The following is a 14,862-nucleotide window of genomic DNA, read 5'->3' as shown; positions in this document are numbered from 1 at the left end:
CAATTTTGAGAACATTTCAAAGCGGCTTGCCGCCAGCCTGCCGCGGTCCATTAGACGGAGGCAACCGCCAGAGAAAATTAAGCAGGTGGGCCGCCGGCTGTATGCGGGCGGCAAATCGCAAGAAATGGGAGTGACGTTTTCGGTGGCAAACGTTTCATCCCCGCCAGCGGGACGCACCTATAGCCGACAGCTTAGGGCTGGCAGCAAAAAAAAGCCATGCGGATATTTTTTGCTATCTGGGGACGCACCAAATCATGGAATTACGACATCGATATATGTCTGTGTCCTACACAAAATAATTATAGTAATTTCATCGAAATGCATATATTATGTCATGTTTGTGCAGGCCTCAGTGAAGTTTAATTCTAAAAAGGCAGAGAGAGAGAGAGAGAGAGAGAGAGAAAAGTTGTGAATGAAATGAAATTAAATCAAGGTAGCCTAATGAAAACCGCAAATAGCCTAATAATGAAAAATGACATTGCATAAACACTTGCTTGGTTAATTGACATCCTATTAGCCTAAATACACTACTTAAAGGAACTGTATGTAGGATGCTGGCCAAAACTGGTATTGCAATCACAAAACTTGTGGCTAAAACTGGTACTGCAATCACACAACTGGTGGCCAATACACAACATGACAACATAAACATCAGTTGAGGGCTGCAACTCCACTTTTTAAATGACAATATCCTGGCCAGACTACTATTGTCAGTAATATAAGTATTTGAAATAGAAATGATTTCTTAATGTTTAGTGACATTTCAGGACCATTTTATGATTAATTGATATACATTTCTTACATACTGTTCCTTTAAAGCAAGAAAATGTTGCATTGAAGTAGCCTAATGTAATAAATAAATGACGGTGGATAATGAACTCGCCAAAACGGAAAAGAATATCATAAATAATATTTTTGGATAACTCATAACTGCGGGTGACCGCAGGCACCTGCTCATTTCGGATCAACCCTCACTGATGGGAGAGAATTTGTTAGCAGATCAATGCAGCATTCCCGCTTGTGTCACGGACAAGTGATAGTAAAAGTTGTAGTTTAACACAATGTTGTCTTGTTATTTCTATCTCAGTCTGAGTGGCTGTAATCTGACAGAGAAAAGTTGTTCATCATTGAGTTCAGTTCTCATCTCAAACTCCTCAAGTCTGACAGAACTGAACCTGAGTTACAATGAACTGCAGGATTCAGGAGTGAAGCTTCTCTCTGATGGACTGAAGAATACAAACTGTAAACTGAAGATATTAAAGTAAGTGAAGTTACTAAAAATCAGAGGTGTAAAGTACTTGAGTAAATGTACTTCGTTACTGTACTTAAGTATTTTTTGGGCTACTTTGTACTTGTACTGAGTATCAAAAATATAAGCAACTTTTACTTTCTACTCAATTACATTTTTGATTGGGTATTTGTACTCTTTACTCCACTACATTTGAAATGACACTTACCGTTACTCGCTACATTGTTTATTCATCAACGAATAAAAACGAGACGAAAGTGTCAGAGGGTGACGATGGATAGAATCTGTGGTCGCGTGGTTAGACGCACACACACAACTGAGGGACTTCATGTGGCGCTACGCAGGGCAATCATATGAAATCAAAGTACTGCGAGAGCGAATCAAATGCATATGGAGAAGTCTCCCTGCTGATAAAAACAGCATCAAACCAGCATGGACCAGCATGGGAATTATGCTGGTCTATGCTGGTTTAGCTGGTGCTCACCAGCATACCAGCACCACAACACAACATATGCGGGTATGACCAGCATGGGATACTGGTGCTAATGCTGGTGCTGGTTTGATGCTGGTTTAGCTGGTGTTCACTAGCAAACCAGCACCAAAACACAACATATGCTGGTCTTGCTGGTATGCTGGATTTTTCAGCAGGGCTGGTCTCGCGGTACTTTGATGTGAAACGCTGAATGGCTTGCGTTGAGCCACCGTAGCGGGACAACTGCGTGCTGCGTATGTCATAAACTGTAGAGAAAAGTTCGCGTCTGATCTGAGAGAAGAGATAAAGAGCAGACATATAGATGCATATCACATTTAATTCTGTCAAGGGACCCTTTATTAAACTTGTGATGCTACAATCAAAACAAAAGTGAACGGCGATTGCAGGAGGGTCATCCCGCAACTTACAGGCAAGCACAAATGTTTTATATACTGATGTTTATCAGCTAACCTGAGCTAGTACATAACTTGATATAATTTACTATATAATCCAAAATAAACCAGCGATGTCCTGTACTGATTGCCTGAGTAATTTAAGTACATTATAAGATTGATAAGTGTGCAATTTCACTGTCCTCACATTTAATCAAGTATGCTGTAATGTATTTACTGTAAAGAGGGGTGCATGACTGAAGAAATGTAGTGCACTTAATGTGAGATAGTGGTGTTACGTCTACTACATGTGTTTTCAATTATTTTTTTAAATGAACAACTTCACGTTTTTAATATGCATTATCAAATTTCTGTTACTGTATATTAACTGTAACAACCTACTGGACTCTTATACTGGAATTTCTTAAATATTAAGATTATATCTTTTTTAGGATTGGCCTTTATAAGAATATTTGGTAACACTTTACAATAAGGTTGATTAGTTAACATTAGTTAATGTATTAACTAACTTTAACAAATGTATTGCTCATGGTTTGTTCCAGTATTTATGTATCTTTGGTAATGTTAGTTAATAAAAAATAAGCTTTAATTGTTTGTTCATGTCAGTTCAGAGTGCATTAATTAATGTTAATGAAGTATTAGTAATTGTTGAAATTAACATTAACAATGATTAATAAATGCTGTATAAGTGCAGTTCATTATTAGTTCATGTTAACTAATGTAGCTAACTAATGTTAACTAATGAACCGTATTGTAAAGTGTTACCATATATTAATATCACAAAGTTAGGCTATATATTTGTCAGCATGGCATATTCAAGTACACAATGACACTAGACTAAAATTAAATGGTTTAAATTAAATTTAATGTAGATTTCTAGACTAAAATCTCATGGCATTTAGTTGAATAAAATTAGACTAAAACTAAATCAATTTAGATGACAAAAATATGACTAAAACTAAATACAATTTTAGTCAAAAGACTATTACAATGTTTAAAGGACAAGTTCGGTATTTTACACTTAATGCCCTGTTTTCAGATTGTTTATGATGAAATAGAACGGTTTTGACTGAAATTTCGACATATGCGGCTGCCCTGAGAATTTTTGTGTGTTTGTGTTTCACCTCCCACCCCTACAATGGGTTTAATGGTGCACTGGAACAATCCTTACTAAAATGCATTAAACTTTCGTTTACAAAGACGTGAAAGTGATAGTAAAAGTTGTAGTTTACACACTGCTATCTTGTTATTTCTCTCTCAGTCTGAGTCTCTGTAATCTGACAGAGAAAAGTTGTTCATCATTGAGTTCAGTTCTCATCTCAAACTCCTCAAGTCTGACAGAACTGAACCTGAGTGGAAATAAACTGCAGGATTCAGGAGTGAAGCTTCTCTCTGATGGACTGAAAAATACAAACTGTAAACTGAAGATATTACAGTAAGAAAATCCACAAACTAATAAGATTAAATAATGAGAAACAATAAATGAGGAAAACATCTCTGAATTCTTTATCTCTTTCTCAATGAGAGACAAAACACACAATTCTGTTTTATAATCCAATGTACTTGTGTCACAAAACTCTTAGAAATCCAACACCAACTAAATCCAATATCTATTATTAAACAGATGAATGAGTGTTAAGAATCCACTGAACTTCTGCTTTTAATCTCTCTCTGACTGTGTATATTCTGATCATAATAGTCACACACATATAATTATAATTTATGACTTCATTTACTGTAAGTGTCAGGAGTTTTTCTTCTCTCTTCAGGCTGATGTCCTGCAGTATTGGAGATGAAGGTTTTGTTGCTTTAGCTTCAGCTCTACGATCAAACCCATCGTACCTGACTGAACTCAATCTGAGCTATAATAATTCAGAAGATTCAGGAGTGAAGCTGATCTCTGATCTACTGAAGGATCCACACTGTAAACTACACAAACTACTGTGAGTTATTCATTTACCATTTGATTTATAGTTTTGTTATTAAATTCATGAATCATTATGAACTACAATTGACTGTCATGTAATTGTTTTACTCACGCTGCTGCTGCAGTGTTGTTTTACTCTGGTATTTAATGTAAATGAGGTATGATAGCACTACTTGTATTCAGGGGCGGAGCCAGACATTGTAGACATTAGCCGCTTTTGCCCTATCGGGCCTGTGCGAGCCAGGGCTTCAAACGGGCCTCACGGAGCCAATAGCCTAAATCACGACGCGTTTGCATTGTCAAGCCAATAGCGTCACAGCGCTTCAGAAAACCCCGCCCTTAATACGCCTACCTGGATGTAACGTCACACAACTCCGCCTGTTTTACTGTGAGGAAGTCACTTCAATCTGACAGGAGACGGGAGTGAGATCGCATCATCATACAACAAACAAAGAACATAACTGAGGCAGCTGTTTGCACGGTGAAAGCCAAGATGAGAAGATAGATGTTTGCTCCATCCGCGGTGTTACTCTTGAAGTTTATGTTGGCTGCACACGAGCGATCTCAGGACGAGACAATATCAGATCAATAAGCTTTATGAAGTAGGATAATTACAAATAAAGCGTTCATCTACCTAATGTGCCATTATACTATATACACAATATTTTAAAGAATATAACGAGTCCTCGTTTTACATTTATGTAAAATAATATTATTTTAAAATATGCACGTGTGTCTAAATATGTAACGTTAAGTTTGTAATTATAGTTCTATGGCGATGTAAACATACTTACACATTATAAGATATCTTTGATATCTTTAATCATGAAAACGTTAGTTGAGCATCACACGAAACACAAGGTAACTGTCTAATAGCTATTTCAATAATGTGTCAATCAATAAATACTTTTGTCTATAAAGAACTGCCTCGAATAGCTGGATAGGACTGAAAATCACTTTACTTGCAACTCAAAAATCAAAACGTTTGAGAAATCATTAGAAAATGTACTCGTTAAGAATCAACTCTGAATATACACAAGTATTTTAAAAGCTATGTTACAGTGGTTAAGTTAATGATGGTTACCATTTTGTGGCATCTTACCATTTCTGTGTTTCAGATGTGATCCTTATTAAGCAATCATTTTCAATAAACTGACAAGCAGCCGTAGTAATAATAGCGCGGTAACGTTACTTTATTTACATATGAAGTTTATATCAGTGCACAGACAGGTGTATTTAAAGACATCTCCTCCGGACGGATTTCAACATCCATGGCTCCTGTCGTCTCATCATCATCATCTTCGTTTCATCTCCTGCTCTTTCATTTGTTGCTGTATCATCTCTCATATACAAAATAAAAACTCCTGGATGACAAACTGAAAGCTTTACGTTGGCATTTTTCTGTAAAACGGACACAAAAGAAAGCAGCACATGTGACGTTTTGTATAAAGGGTTTGTAAATACACATACAGTATACCGACATATACATTCATATAAGAGTTTAATTAATCTCCAAAATACCAGAAAGCATGGCTATGACTATAATAAAACCATGGTTACTTTTTCTAAGGGCTGACTAAAAAATTCAACAGAGATGACACTATAACACAAAAAACACAACAAACACCCATGTAAGACACTTCTGCAATCGTTATTTGTATTTTAAGTGTTTTGTATGCAAACGTAATGTAGCATTTGTATTTGTATTTTAAGTGTTTTGTATGCAAACGTTATGTAGCATGTTAACTCACCGACTGTAGATACCATCGTGACTCGATCGCTTTAATACATGGAGTGATGGACGATGAAATGATGATTCAACACACATCTTAATTTCTCAGCACTGTTGCACTTTAAAAACTTTGTTCTGTGCCCGAAACTTTATAAACTTCTCCCGAACCGGTAGCGATGTGCGCCGGATCCTTAGCATGGCGAGTTCGGCGTTGTAACGCGTGTTTGTTTTTTACATATGCAGATCATTTTCTTCAGTCCAAAGCAGTGCTTTAAGTGGGCCGGAACGCCCCGGTACTCAGTACCGCCACTTCTAAAAATAGCTCTTGAGCGTACCACCACCTCTACGTGCGCCCAGAACGTGCTTTTAGCGTACCGGAACGCTCATCTGTTTAAAAATCAGAGGTTTAATTTAATCATTTGGCTGCGCTGCCGCTTTTCAGAGCGCCCTTAATGTACGCTTCCTAATTCGTTCCACCGAGAGCAGAGACTACATTACCCATACACCCTTGCGTTTACAAGTTAAAAGCGCATGCGTCCTTCAGTCAGTGTCAACGTGCTCTGGAGAGGTGTGTGTTTGTGTGTGAAACGCGCAACCATAGCTGCTCGGTTAAAATGAAAATACAATGAACACTTAATATGCCCTCATTGTTTTAGACTCTGAGTAGTAAAAGAACGCCGTCAGAATCAGAGGACTCGCTGACATCCCACCAAGCCAGAATGATAGCTGCAGGTCAGACGCAAGCCTTATGTAGGTACGTGATGATCTCCGATGTCGCGGCTGTCAGTTTGGTTCCCCTCGACGCAACTTCGGATTTCCTCAGGCGATGTGCAGAAAACATTCTTGAAATTGTAATATACATTTAGTTTAATTGCTAAACTAAAAGTAAACGAAATTTCAATGAATTTGAACGACGTGCACAGTAGTTTTACCACCCGCAAAATGGAAAACAATGGGACAAAATAAATGACTTTAATTAGAGTTTCAAATGGCCAGTATTTTGTTATTCTTGACCCCATAGACATGGTCTTGGTGTCATTTTAAAGTTTTTTTTCAAGCTTTTTCTATCTGAACCACTAGTTTTAGCATTTAACCATGCTGAAAATTTTACTCGCATATCTACCTTTTGCACATTTTATTTATGTTCAAAAACTCTTTCTACAGTAGCTCTTTCTAATGGTATTTTTTCAAAATCCTTTTGCACATTTTATTTATGTTCAGTAGCTATTTCTAGCTCAAGCAAATCCACAAATTTATAAAAGGATTAATTATTTTTTACAAGGTCGTCTGTTGACTGCTAAATATAAAACCCCTTCAATATAGGAGTCGAGTCAGCAAAAAAAAAAAAAAAAAAATAGAGTACCGCCACCTCTTTTGGGCCACTTAAAGCACTGGTCCAAAGTACAAACATAGCAGGCATCTTCCGTGAAACAGTAAATCAGGGCTCTCAAGTTTTATCAAAAGTTTGGAGTGAGATTTCATCTGTTAGGGGAGGAGCCACTTAAATATTTGCAGCAGCGACCCCTCGGCCCCAACCAATTCTCACAGGTTTTTGGTAGCAGTTAAATTTAATATATTTTTTATAATTGATTAGCACAAATAGAAATTATAACAGTTGGGAAATCTAATTAAAGACAAAGTCATAGAAATTAAATACATTGTTTTATTTCAAAAATACAAATATATAAAAAATTGCCCCAAATGAGCCAACTGAACAGCAACATTGCAGAACTTGCCCTGAGCATACTTACAATACAAGGTGTGTTTGTGTGACATCTTTTAAACAGATAAATGCAATGATTAATGTATACATTGGCAGGATATAAACATTACTAAAATAAAAGCCAGAGTATAGCTGAATAGCTAAAAAGAGTATGAATAAAGTATAATTTGAAAATAATGAAATAAATGAAAATGAAATATCTTGTCCTTTCCATTCCCAGGTGAAAAAAATACTATAGTAATTTATAGTAAATACTATAGTGTTTTTGACCCATACTATAGTAATGTACTTGAATTAATTTGTTGTGGTAATTCTATAGTTGCTGTGATAACATCAACTATAGTAATATAAACGTATTACTTTATCCAATACTGTACTACATTGTCTACAACTATAGGGTATAATATACTAGAATATACACTACAGATTACTGTAGTATAAACTAAAGAATACTAACGTTAGAGTATTTATTACAGTTTATCAGTTCACTACTATAGTTAATACAGAGTATGCTGTAGCAATCATTAACAAAGTGTTGTAAATACTATAATCAGGGCTCAAAATTAACTTTTTTATTTGGTAGCACTGGTGCTCCCAACTTTAAAGAGTTAGGAGCACCAGCAAAAATTTAGGCGCATCCATCCAAAAATTAAAAAGTACCACAACTACAATGTAAATGTTAATAGATTTATTTTATTAAAAATAAAACACCACCACCGGGCTTTACACGTCCTATGGCCAGCATTTAAAAGTTGGTCTTCTATTTTATTTTATTTTATTTTTTGCTGCATAAATTCCTAAATTAATACCCAAATGCTGTTGAAATAGTATAGCAGCAATAATAATTTAACAATTACAGGTAACATGATTAAGATTACATAGAAAATCTAGCAAACACGTAAAACACTGATTAATTGTGACATTACAAAAGTGACCCTAATATAGAAGGCTAATATATATTGGTATTGATAACTGCATTACCAGGATGCTTTTACTACTAAATAGGCAATGTTTTAAAAAATACAACAAAAACATACCATCAGCATTGTCGTATTCCACAGCAACATGGACCACAAGGATGTTTGTCGAATGTCCATTCACCAGCGCATGCGCACATACACCATTAAACACACTGACAGACAGGTCGGTGTCTCCATCAATAATAAACACATTTGTCATGACACGTCTTGTGTTTTTGGCACTTTCACAATGTTTAAGCAAGGTACGTCTGGCGCTTTAAATGTTTTGATTCCGCCATTAACGACGTTTTACAGGATTTACAGTAAACAGAGTAAGTTACATTTTCATAGCGGAGACGCTCGAAATCTTTAAGCCACTCTCTCTGAAAGGTTTAACGTCAACTCGTATTTTCCGGTGGTGGAGTTACATTTGAATCCGGATCGTCGTCAAAGAAACAGTAATAACCTTGGCTGTAATCGTCTCGCTCTCGTCATGCTCGCGACGCGTTCGTCTTTTCACATTTCCGCGCTTCACTGAAACAAGGAATGACTGACGCTCATATTAGCCAATCTGCGGACTTCATTAAACGCAAGAACTTAATGGTGAAGTTTGATTGGTTATGTATCGTTGGAGAGAACACTGAACCCGGGACAGCGCCAGCACGCAGGATCACAATCAACTCGCGTCACAACAAAATGGGCAGTCGCACAAATGCTCCCAAATATATTTTAAGGTCGCACAGATTAAATTTCGGTCGCATATGCGACCAAAATGGTCGCAATTTCGAGCCCTGTATAATATACTAAAATTTACTATACTATTAGTATGGTTCACACTATAGTATTTCCTATAATATTTTTCACCTGGGATTGTTTCAGGTAGCCTCTAGTGTTTAGTACTTTCCTAAAGTTAAAGCTAATTCTGATTGCAAAGCAGTTCGATTTTTTTAATCAATAATAATTTACCTCGGCTATATTTCCCAACAACAGTTTTTATTATCTTTGATCACATTTTTGTGATGTCATCCAAGAATCGTAAAATCAAATTGCTATAAAAAAAGAATGCGTTACCTACCGCTTTCATCGGATTCTTCTCTTCCAACTGCCACTTCGTCTGTGTGACGTGAGAATCTATAACCTCATTCACACAGACCTCTGGTCCCAGAAAATACCCGTAAAATTGCCAGACAAGGGTCTGTGTGAACAAAAACTCGTTCCGTTAATCTTCTGGGATCGTTGCCGGAAAGAGGACCTAGTCAGATACACGGGTGACCCTCTGTGTGAACAGAAGCCGCAACAATGCCATAAAGGGCGTGTCGAAGTGAGGACGCGCGCGTCATCATCACAACGCAAGTTCTGGTTCAGCTCCTTACAACGAGAGATAACATGCATATAAACATTCACCACGAGAAATGTTGCAAACTAGATTGAAGCAGTTATAAGGAAATGATAAATGAGATGCATAAACAATGACGCACGTGCCGTAGTGAGGACGCGCGTGTCATGGCAACATGAAGTTGGTTCAACTCTTTAAAATGAGGGATTTACAACATTCACGACGAGAAATAGCAGCAAACTGGACTGAAGCAGATATCATGTAAGTTAGCTTATTACTTACTGTGTTGAAACGGAGATCATTCAGCAGCATAAAAGAATATCGCGTCACGTGCTCATTTGAGCTATAATAAACGAAAATACCCACACGTCATGCCAACAAGATAATATCGTTCAGCTCCTCAAAATGCGGGTTTTAAATGCATATAAACAATCACGATGAGAAATGTCTGAAAACTGTATCAAAGCAGAAATCAGGGAGCTCGTCAAATACTCGTACATTATACGTCACACCCTCACGTGTCTATACGGGAATTATCCGGGATGTGTCTGAACGCTCACACAGATTCCGGAAAAAGACTGTCTGTGTGAACAAACCAAAATCAAACTAATCCCGCAAAATACCCAGACACGTTTTACGTGTATTTTCCGGAATTACTGTGTGAAAAGGGCTAATGTTGCCTAGTAACGAATGTGCTTGCAGCAGGATCACGAAATTTACCCAGAAACAACAAATTCTGATTTCTGATTGGCTGGTAGGTGACAATTATATCAGGATGTCTAGTGTGACCGTGTCCGCGACTCGACAGATATGAACTCGGCAGAGAACTTCTCTCCTGTGCCTCGTTCATTAATTGTATAGAGTGGGAAAAGTTTTCTTATTTTTTCAGCGTGAGAAATACAAGGTGTGGCGTGTGAGCGTGTGAACTGACTGAAATGCGTGAGTCTCACGGTGAATGCGTGAGACTTGAGAGCCCTGGTAAATTACTGGTGATCCCGGTTATTTTTAAAGTTTTAAATCTGCAGACAGATGGATGCACATCTTGCCAGAGACTCAGATAAACTCTGCCTTTGACCTTTACCACTCCCCTAGCCCCGAGAAGCCCGCTCTGGCCCAACGATTTCGGCGGGCCAGAAAAGCCGGGCCTTAAGCACCAACGAAGCACCAGTGAAGCACAATCATGCCCCGGAAGTGACAATGCAAACGCCACAGGCCTCGGCAAGCACTGGCACGCCCGCTTGAAGCCCGATAGTGCAAACACGGCTACTGGGGGCTTAGCCCAAATCTAGGGGTTTCAAAGCATGGTCCCCTGCTGATATTTTTTCTCCATTTACAGCAGCTTTATAAACTATTTTTTAATCTAAGTGTTCTCTGTATTGTTATTTTGAAACTGTAACATAACAAATTTTGACAATGACACTTTAACTTCTCTTATCTAAAAATAAGCAAAATATGTTTGCTGTAATCCAGTAACTGAAGCTACATAAGAAGAATAACAATTTTTTTTTACTTCACTAACAGAACAATTTGTCACCTGCTTATGGAAGCTCTCTCTCTCTCTCTCTCTCTCTCTCTCCACCCTCCTCTCTCCTTCTTTGCACTGACAATTATCACACATAAGCATATTGTAATGTAAGAGATTGAGGATTAACATTTTATAACTGTCTATCAATGTATTTCTGAGGTAAAATCACTGCGAATTTCAGTGAAATGCATATGGACAAAACATAAGCTGCCTATGTAACTTTCTCACCTTCTTACTTCTGAGGTCTTTCAAAAAATAAATTGTATATCCATCTACATTTAGGTGGCGCCTCCTATCATGCAGGGCAGCCGCGGCGTTTCAGTGCTGTGTGTTTGTTTGTTTTGTTGTTTTTCGTTGTTGTTTTTTAAACATGCGGTTTAGTTACAATCGTGATATGCTTATGAACATTAAGGGAACAATGCCTGCCAGCTTGATCCCCGAATTCCTTACTTTTGAGGAAGATATCATTAAGTCAGCGACAAGAGTTGAACGACGCAGCCGAGTGAGAGGAAGGAGGGCTGGGGCTCTCCACAGGTGGAGGAAGCGAGGACATCGGGTTTCTCTCCCTCCTGTTTGCCTGTCTAATGTGCGTTCCCTTAGTAACAAAATCGAAGAGCTTAATTTATTGTTGAGGACCAATCGAGACTTCCGCATGAATTCGGCCTTTGTCTTCACTGAAACCTGGCTGAACACAGACATTCCGGATTCGGCGGTGGAATTGCCTGGATTTAACTTAATCAGAGCCGACCGAGACAAAGAACGAAGTGGGAAAACATCAGGCGGAGGTCTGTGTTGTTACATTAATTTTAACTGGTGCACTGACGTTTTAGTATTACATGAACATTGCTGCCCGTGCTGGAGTTTCTGGCTATAGACTGTAGGCCATTTTATGCCCCTAGAGAGTTTACCTCTGTTATATTTGCATGCGTGTATATTCCACCTGAAGTTAACATACTGGAAGCGCAGTACGCTTTAACAGAGCTAATTATAAATATTGAGAATAAGCACCCTGATTCTGTACTTATTGTTATGGGTGATTTTAACGCATGCAACTTGAAACATGATCTGCCCAAATACAAAAAACTAGTTAGTTGTCCGACTCGGGGAGGAAATATTCTTGATCATTTTTATTCTGTTCATAATGCAGCATATCGTTCACTTCCCCGTGCTCCTCTTGGGAACTCAGATCACTGTTTAATTCAGATGGTCCCCACCTACAAACCAAAACTAAAATCAGCAAGGGTGGTACAGTATACATCTAAAAGATGGACGACAGGGGCAATTTGGATGTTACAGGGCTGTTTAGACACCACCGATTGGGAATCCATGCGTGCCTCTTGTGACTCTATAGACTCATATACAGACACTGTGAGGCTGTTTACACTTGGCATTAACATGTGTTTTCGTCGATCGGATCACAAGTGGACGAGAGAGACCCATGACGTTTACACCTGGTATTTAAATCCGTCTCTTTTGTCCACTTTCGACCGCTTCTGTGCTGAATACTATGAGGGGTGGTCTGTGAGACGGTGGGCGAGTCTCTCTGCTGTCATTCAAACCCGAGCGGGAGTAATTATGAGTTTATATGGACGCGATCTAATATAATGGCAGTGTCCACTGCTTGTTTAGCAAGTAAATATACTGCACAATGTTTTGTACATGAGTAAGAGCTTTCTTTGAATTTTCAGCGCAATTGATGAAATAGGATCGCGCAACTTTCACCCGCTTTCAAAACGAAACTACGGAGATCAGCCGCTTAGTTTTATCAATGAAAGGCTAAAAATAGCGCTGTTCACCGAATGTTCACGCCAGAAGTAAAAAAAAGACGTAAAACTTGTGTTTAATACCTCAGATTAGATAAATGGGCGGAGAGAAGGCGGTCGCGTGTGGCTGTTCGAACGCATTCAACCACATGCGCGTTCCGCAACTCCAAAGCGATCCGATCGAAAGTGGTTTCGACCACCTCTGGATGTGGTTGAAAGTGGTCGAAAGTGGACGAGCTCAAAACGTTTTGAACACCGTTTACACCTGGCATTAACGTCGTCCACTTGTGATCCGATCGACGAAAACACATGTTAATGCCAAGTGTAGACAGCCTATGTGTGTTCATATATTTCATTTTGTGAGCAAACGTGTATTCCCACTAAAACTGTGGTGAAATATAATAGCAACAAACCCTGGTTCACAAAATCCCTTAGGCTGCTTAGGGAAACCAAAGAGCAGGCCTATAGAGAAGGAAATGGAGATGAATACAGGCTGGCCAGACAACAGTTAAATAAAGCCATTAAGAAGGCAAAAAGTGCCTATAAGGTGAATATGGACGAAAAATTTAGCACAAATGACTCCTCTTCAGCGTGGAGATTGCTAAAGCACTTGACAGGTTATAAAAATAAAAGACAACAAGTCACTCCATCTGCCAAATTGCCCAATTAATTTAATGTTTTTTACAAAAGATTCCCTCTGGGGGGTGGCACACTTAGAAAGTGGGAGAATATTGCCACGCAGGATAAGGTCACTTCTGACATTGAGATTGCGGAGAAGGATGTGTATCTGCTTTTTAGCCGACAAAATGTAAGGAAAGCGAGTGGCCCTGATGGGATTTCGCCTGCCACCCTCAAGTACTGTGCTAGTCAGCTAGCTCCAGTTTTTACAGACATTTTTAATAAATCAATTGTTTTATGTAGGGTTCCGAGTTGTTTTAAGTCATCAACTATTATTCCAGTGCCGAAGAAAGACAAAGCGGTGGACTTAAATGACTACAGACCGGTGGCCCTTCCATCAGTGGTCATGAAATGTTTGGAGCGGTTGGTTCTGTCACATCGTAAACCTATCACAGCACCTTATCTTGATCCACTACAGTTTGCTTACAGGGCAAACCGTTCGGTAGATGATGCGGTCAATTTAGGACTGCATTATGCCCTGGACCATCTTGACTCTACTGGCTTGTATGTAAGGATGTTGTTTGTGGATTTCAGTGCAGCCTTTAATACCATTCTACCCGAGTGATTGTGGGAGAAGCTGTTACTGTTGAGCGTAGGACCCTCTATTTGCTGCTGGATAATGGATTTTTTTAGTGACAGACAACAGTATGTGCGGCTTGGACAGCACATGTCTGATTGTCAGACTACTAATATCGGAGCTCCTCAGGGGTGTGTGTTGTCACCATTTCTCTACTCACTGTACACTAATGATTGTACTTCCAATAATGATTCCATCAAGCAGATTAAATTTGCAGATGATACCACATTAGTCGGACTTATTAAGGGAAACGACGAGTCTGCTTACAGGAAGGAAGTGTTTAAATTGGTTGCCTGGTGTGATGATAACAACTTAGAGCTTAATCAGCAAAAGACTGTGGAAATGGTGATAGATTTTCGCAGAACACCAGCCACCCTTCCTCCTTTAATTATCAAGAGTACTGTTGTGAAGAAGGTTGAGTCTATTAAATTTTTTGGCACTGTCATTACAAATGACTTAAAATGGGAGGAAAATAGTTCCTCCATTCTTAAGAGAGAGGAATGTTTTT

The 14,862-nt window shown here is 38.6% G+C and overlaps 1 protein-coding gene across 2 annotated transcripts in view; it reads left to right on the top strand.

Moving 5' to 3' along the window:
* The window catches only part of LOC129446070 (NLR family CARD domain-containing protein 3-like), a 77,034-nt gene that overhangs the window by 46,670 nt on the left and 15,502 nt on the right, over positions 1 to 14,862 (top strand). For both annotated transcript variants that reach the window (XM_073873775.1, XM_073873774.1), the window contains 3 exons: positions 1,088 to 1,261; positions 3,396 to 3,569; positions 3,904 to 4,077. In XM_073873775.1, the coding sequence (XP_073729876.1) occupies positions 1,088 to 1,261; positions 3,396 to 3,569; positions 3,904 to 4,077 (522 nt within the window). The remainder of the gene's footprint in view (positions 1 to 1,087; positions 1,262 to 3,395; positions 3,570 to 3,903; positions 4,078 to 14,862) is intronic.

The sequence above is a fragment of the Misgurnus anguillicaudatus genome, chromosome 12 (assembly GCF_027580225.2).
Source record: "Misgurnus anguillicaudatus chromosome 12, ASM2758022v2, whole genome shotgun sequence".
Lineage (NCBI taxonomy): Eukaryota > Metazoa > Chordata > Actinopteri > Cypriniformes > Cobitidae > Misgurnus > Misgurnus anguillicaudatus.
This window is presented reverse-complemented; position numbering and strand designations above follow the sequence as displayed.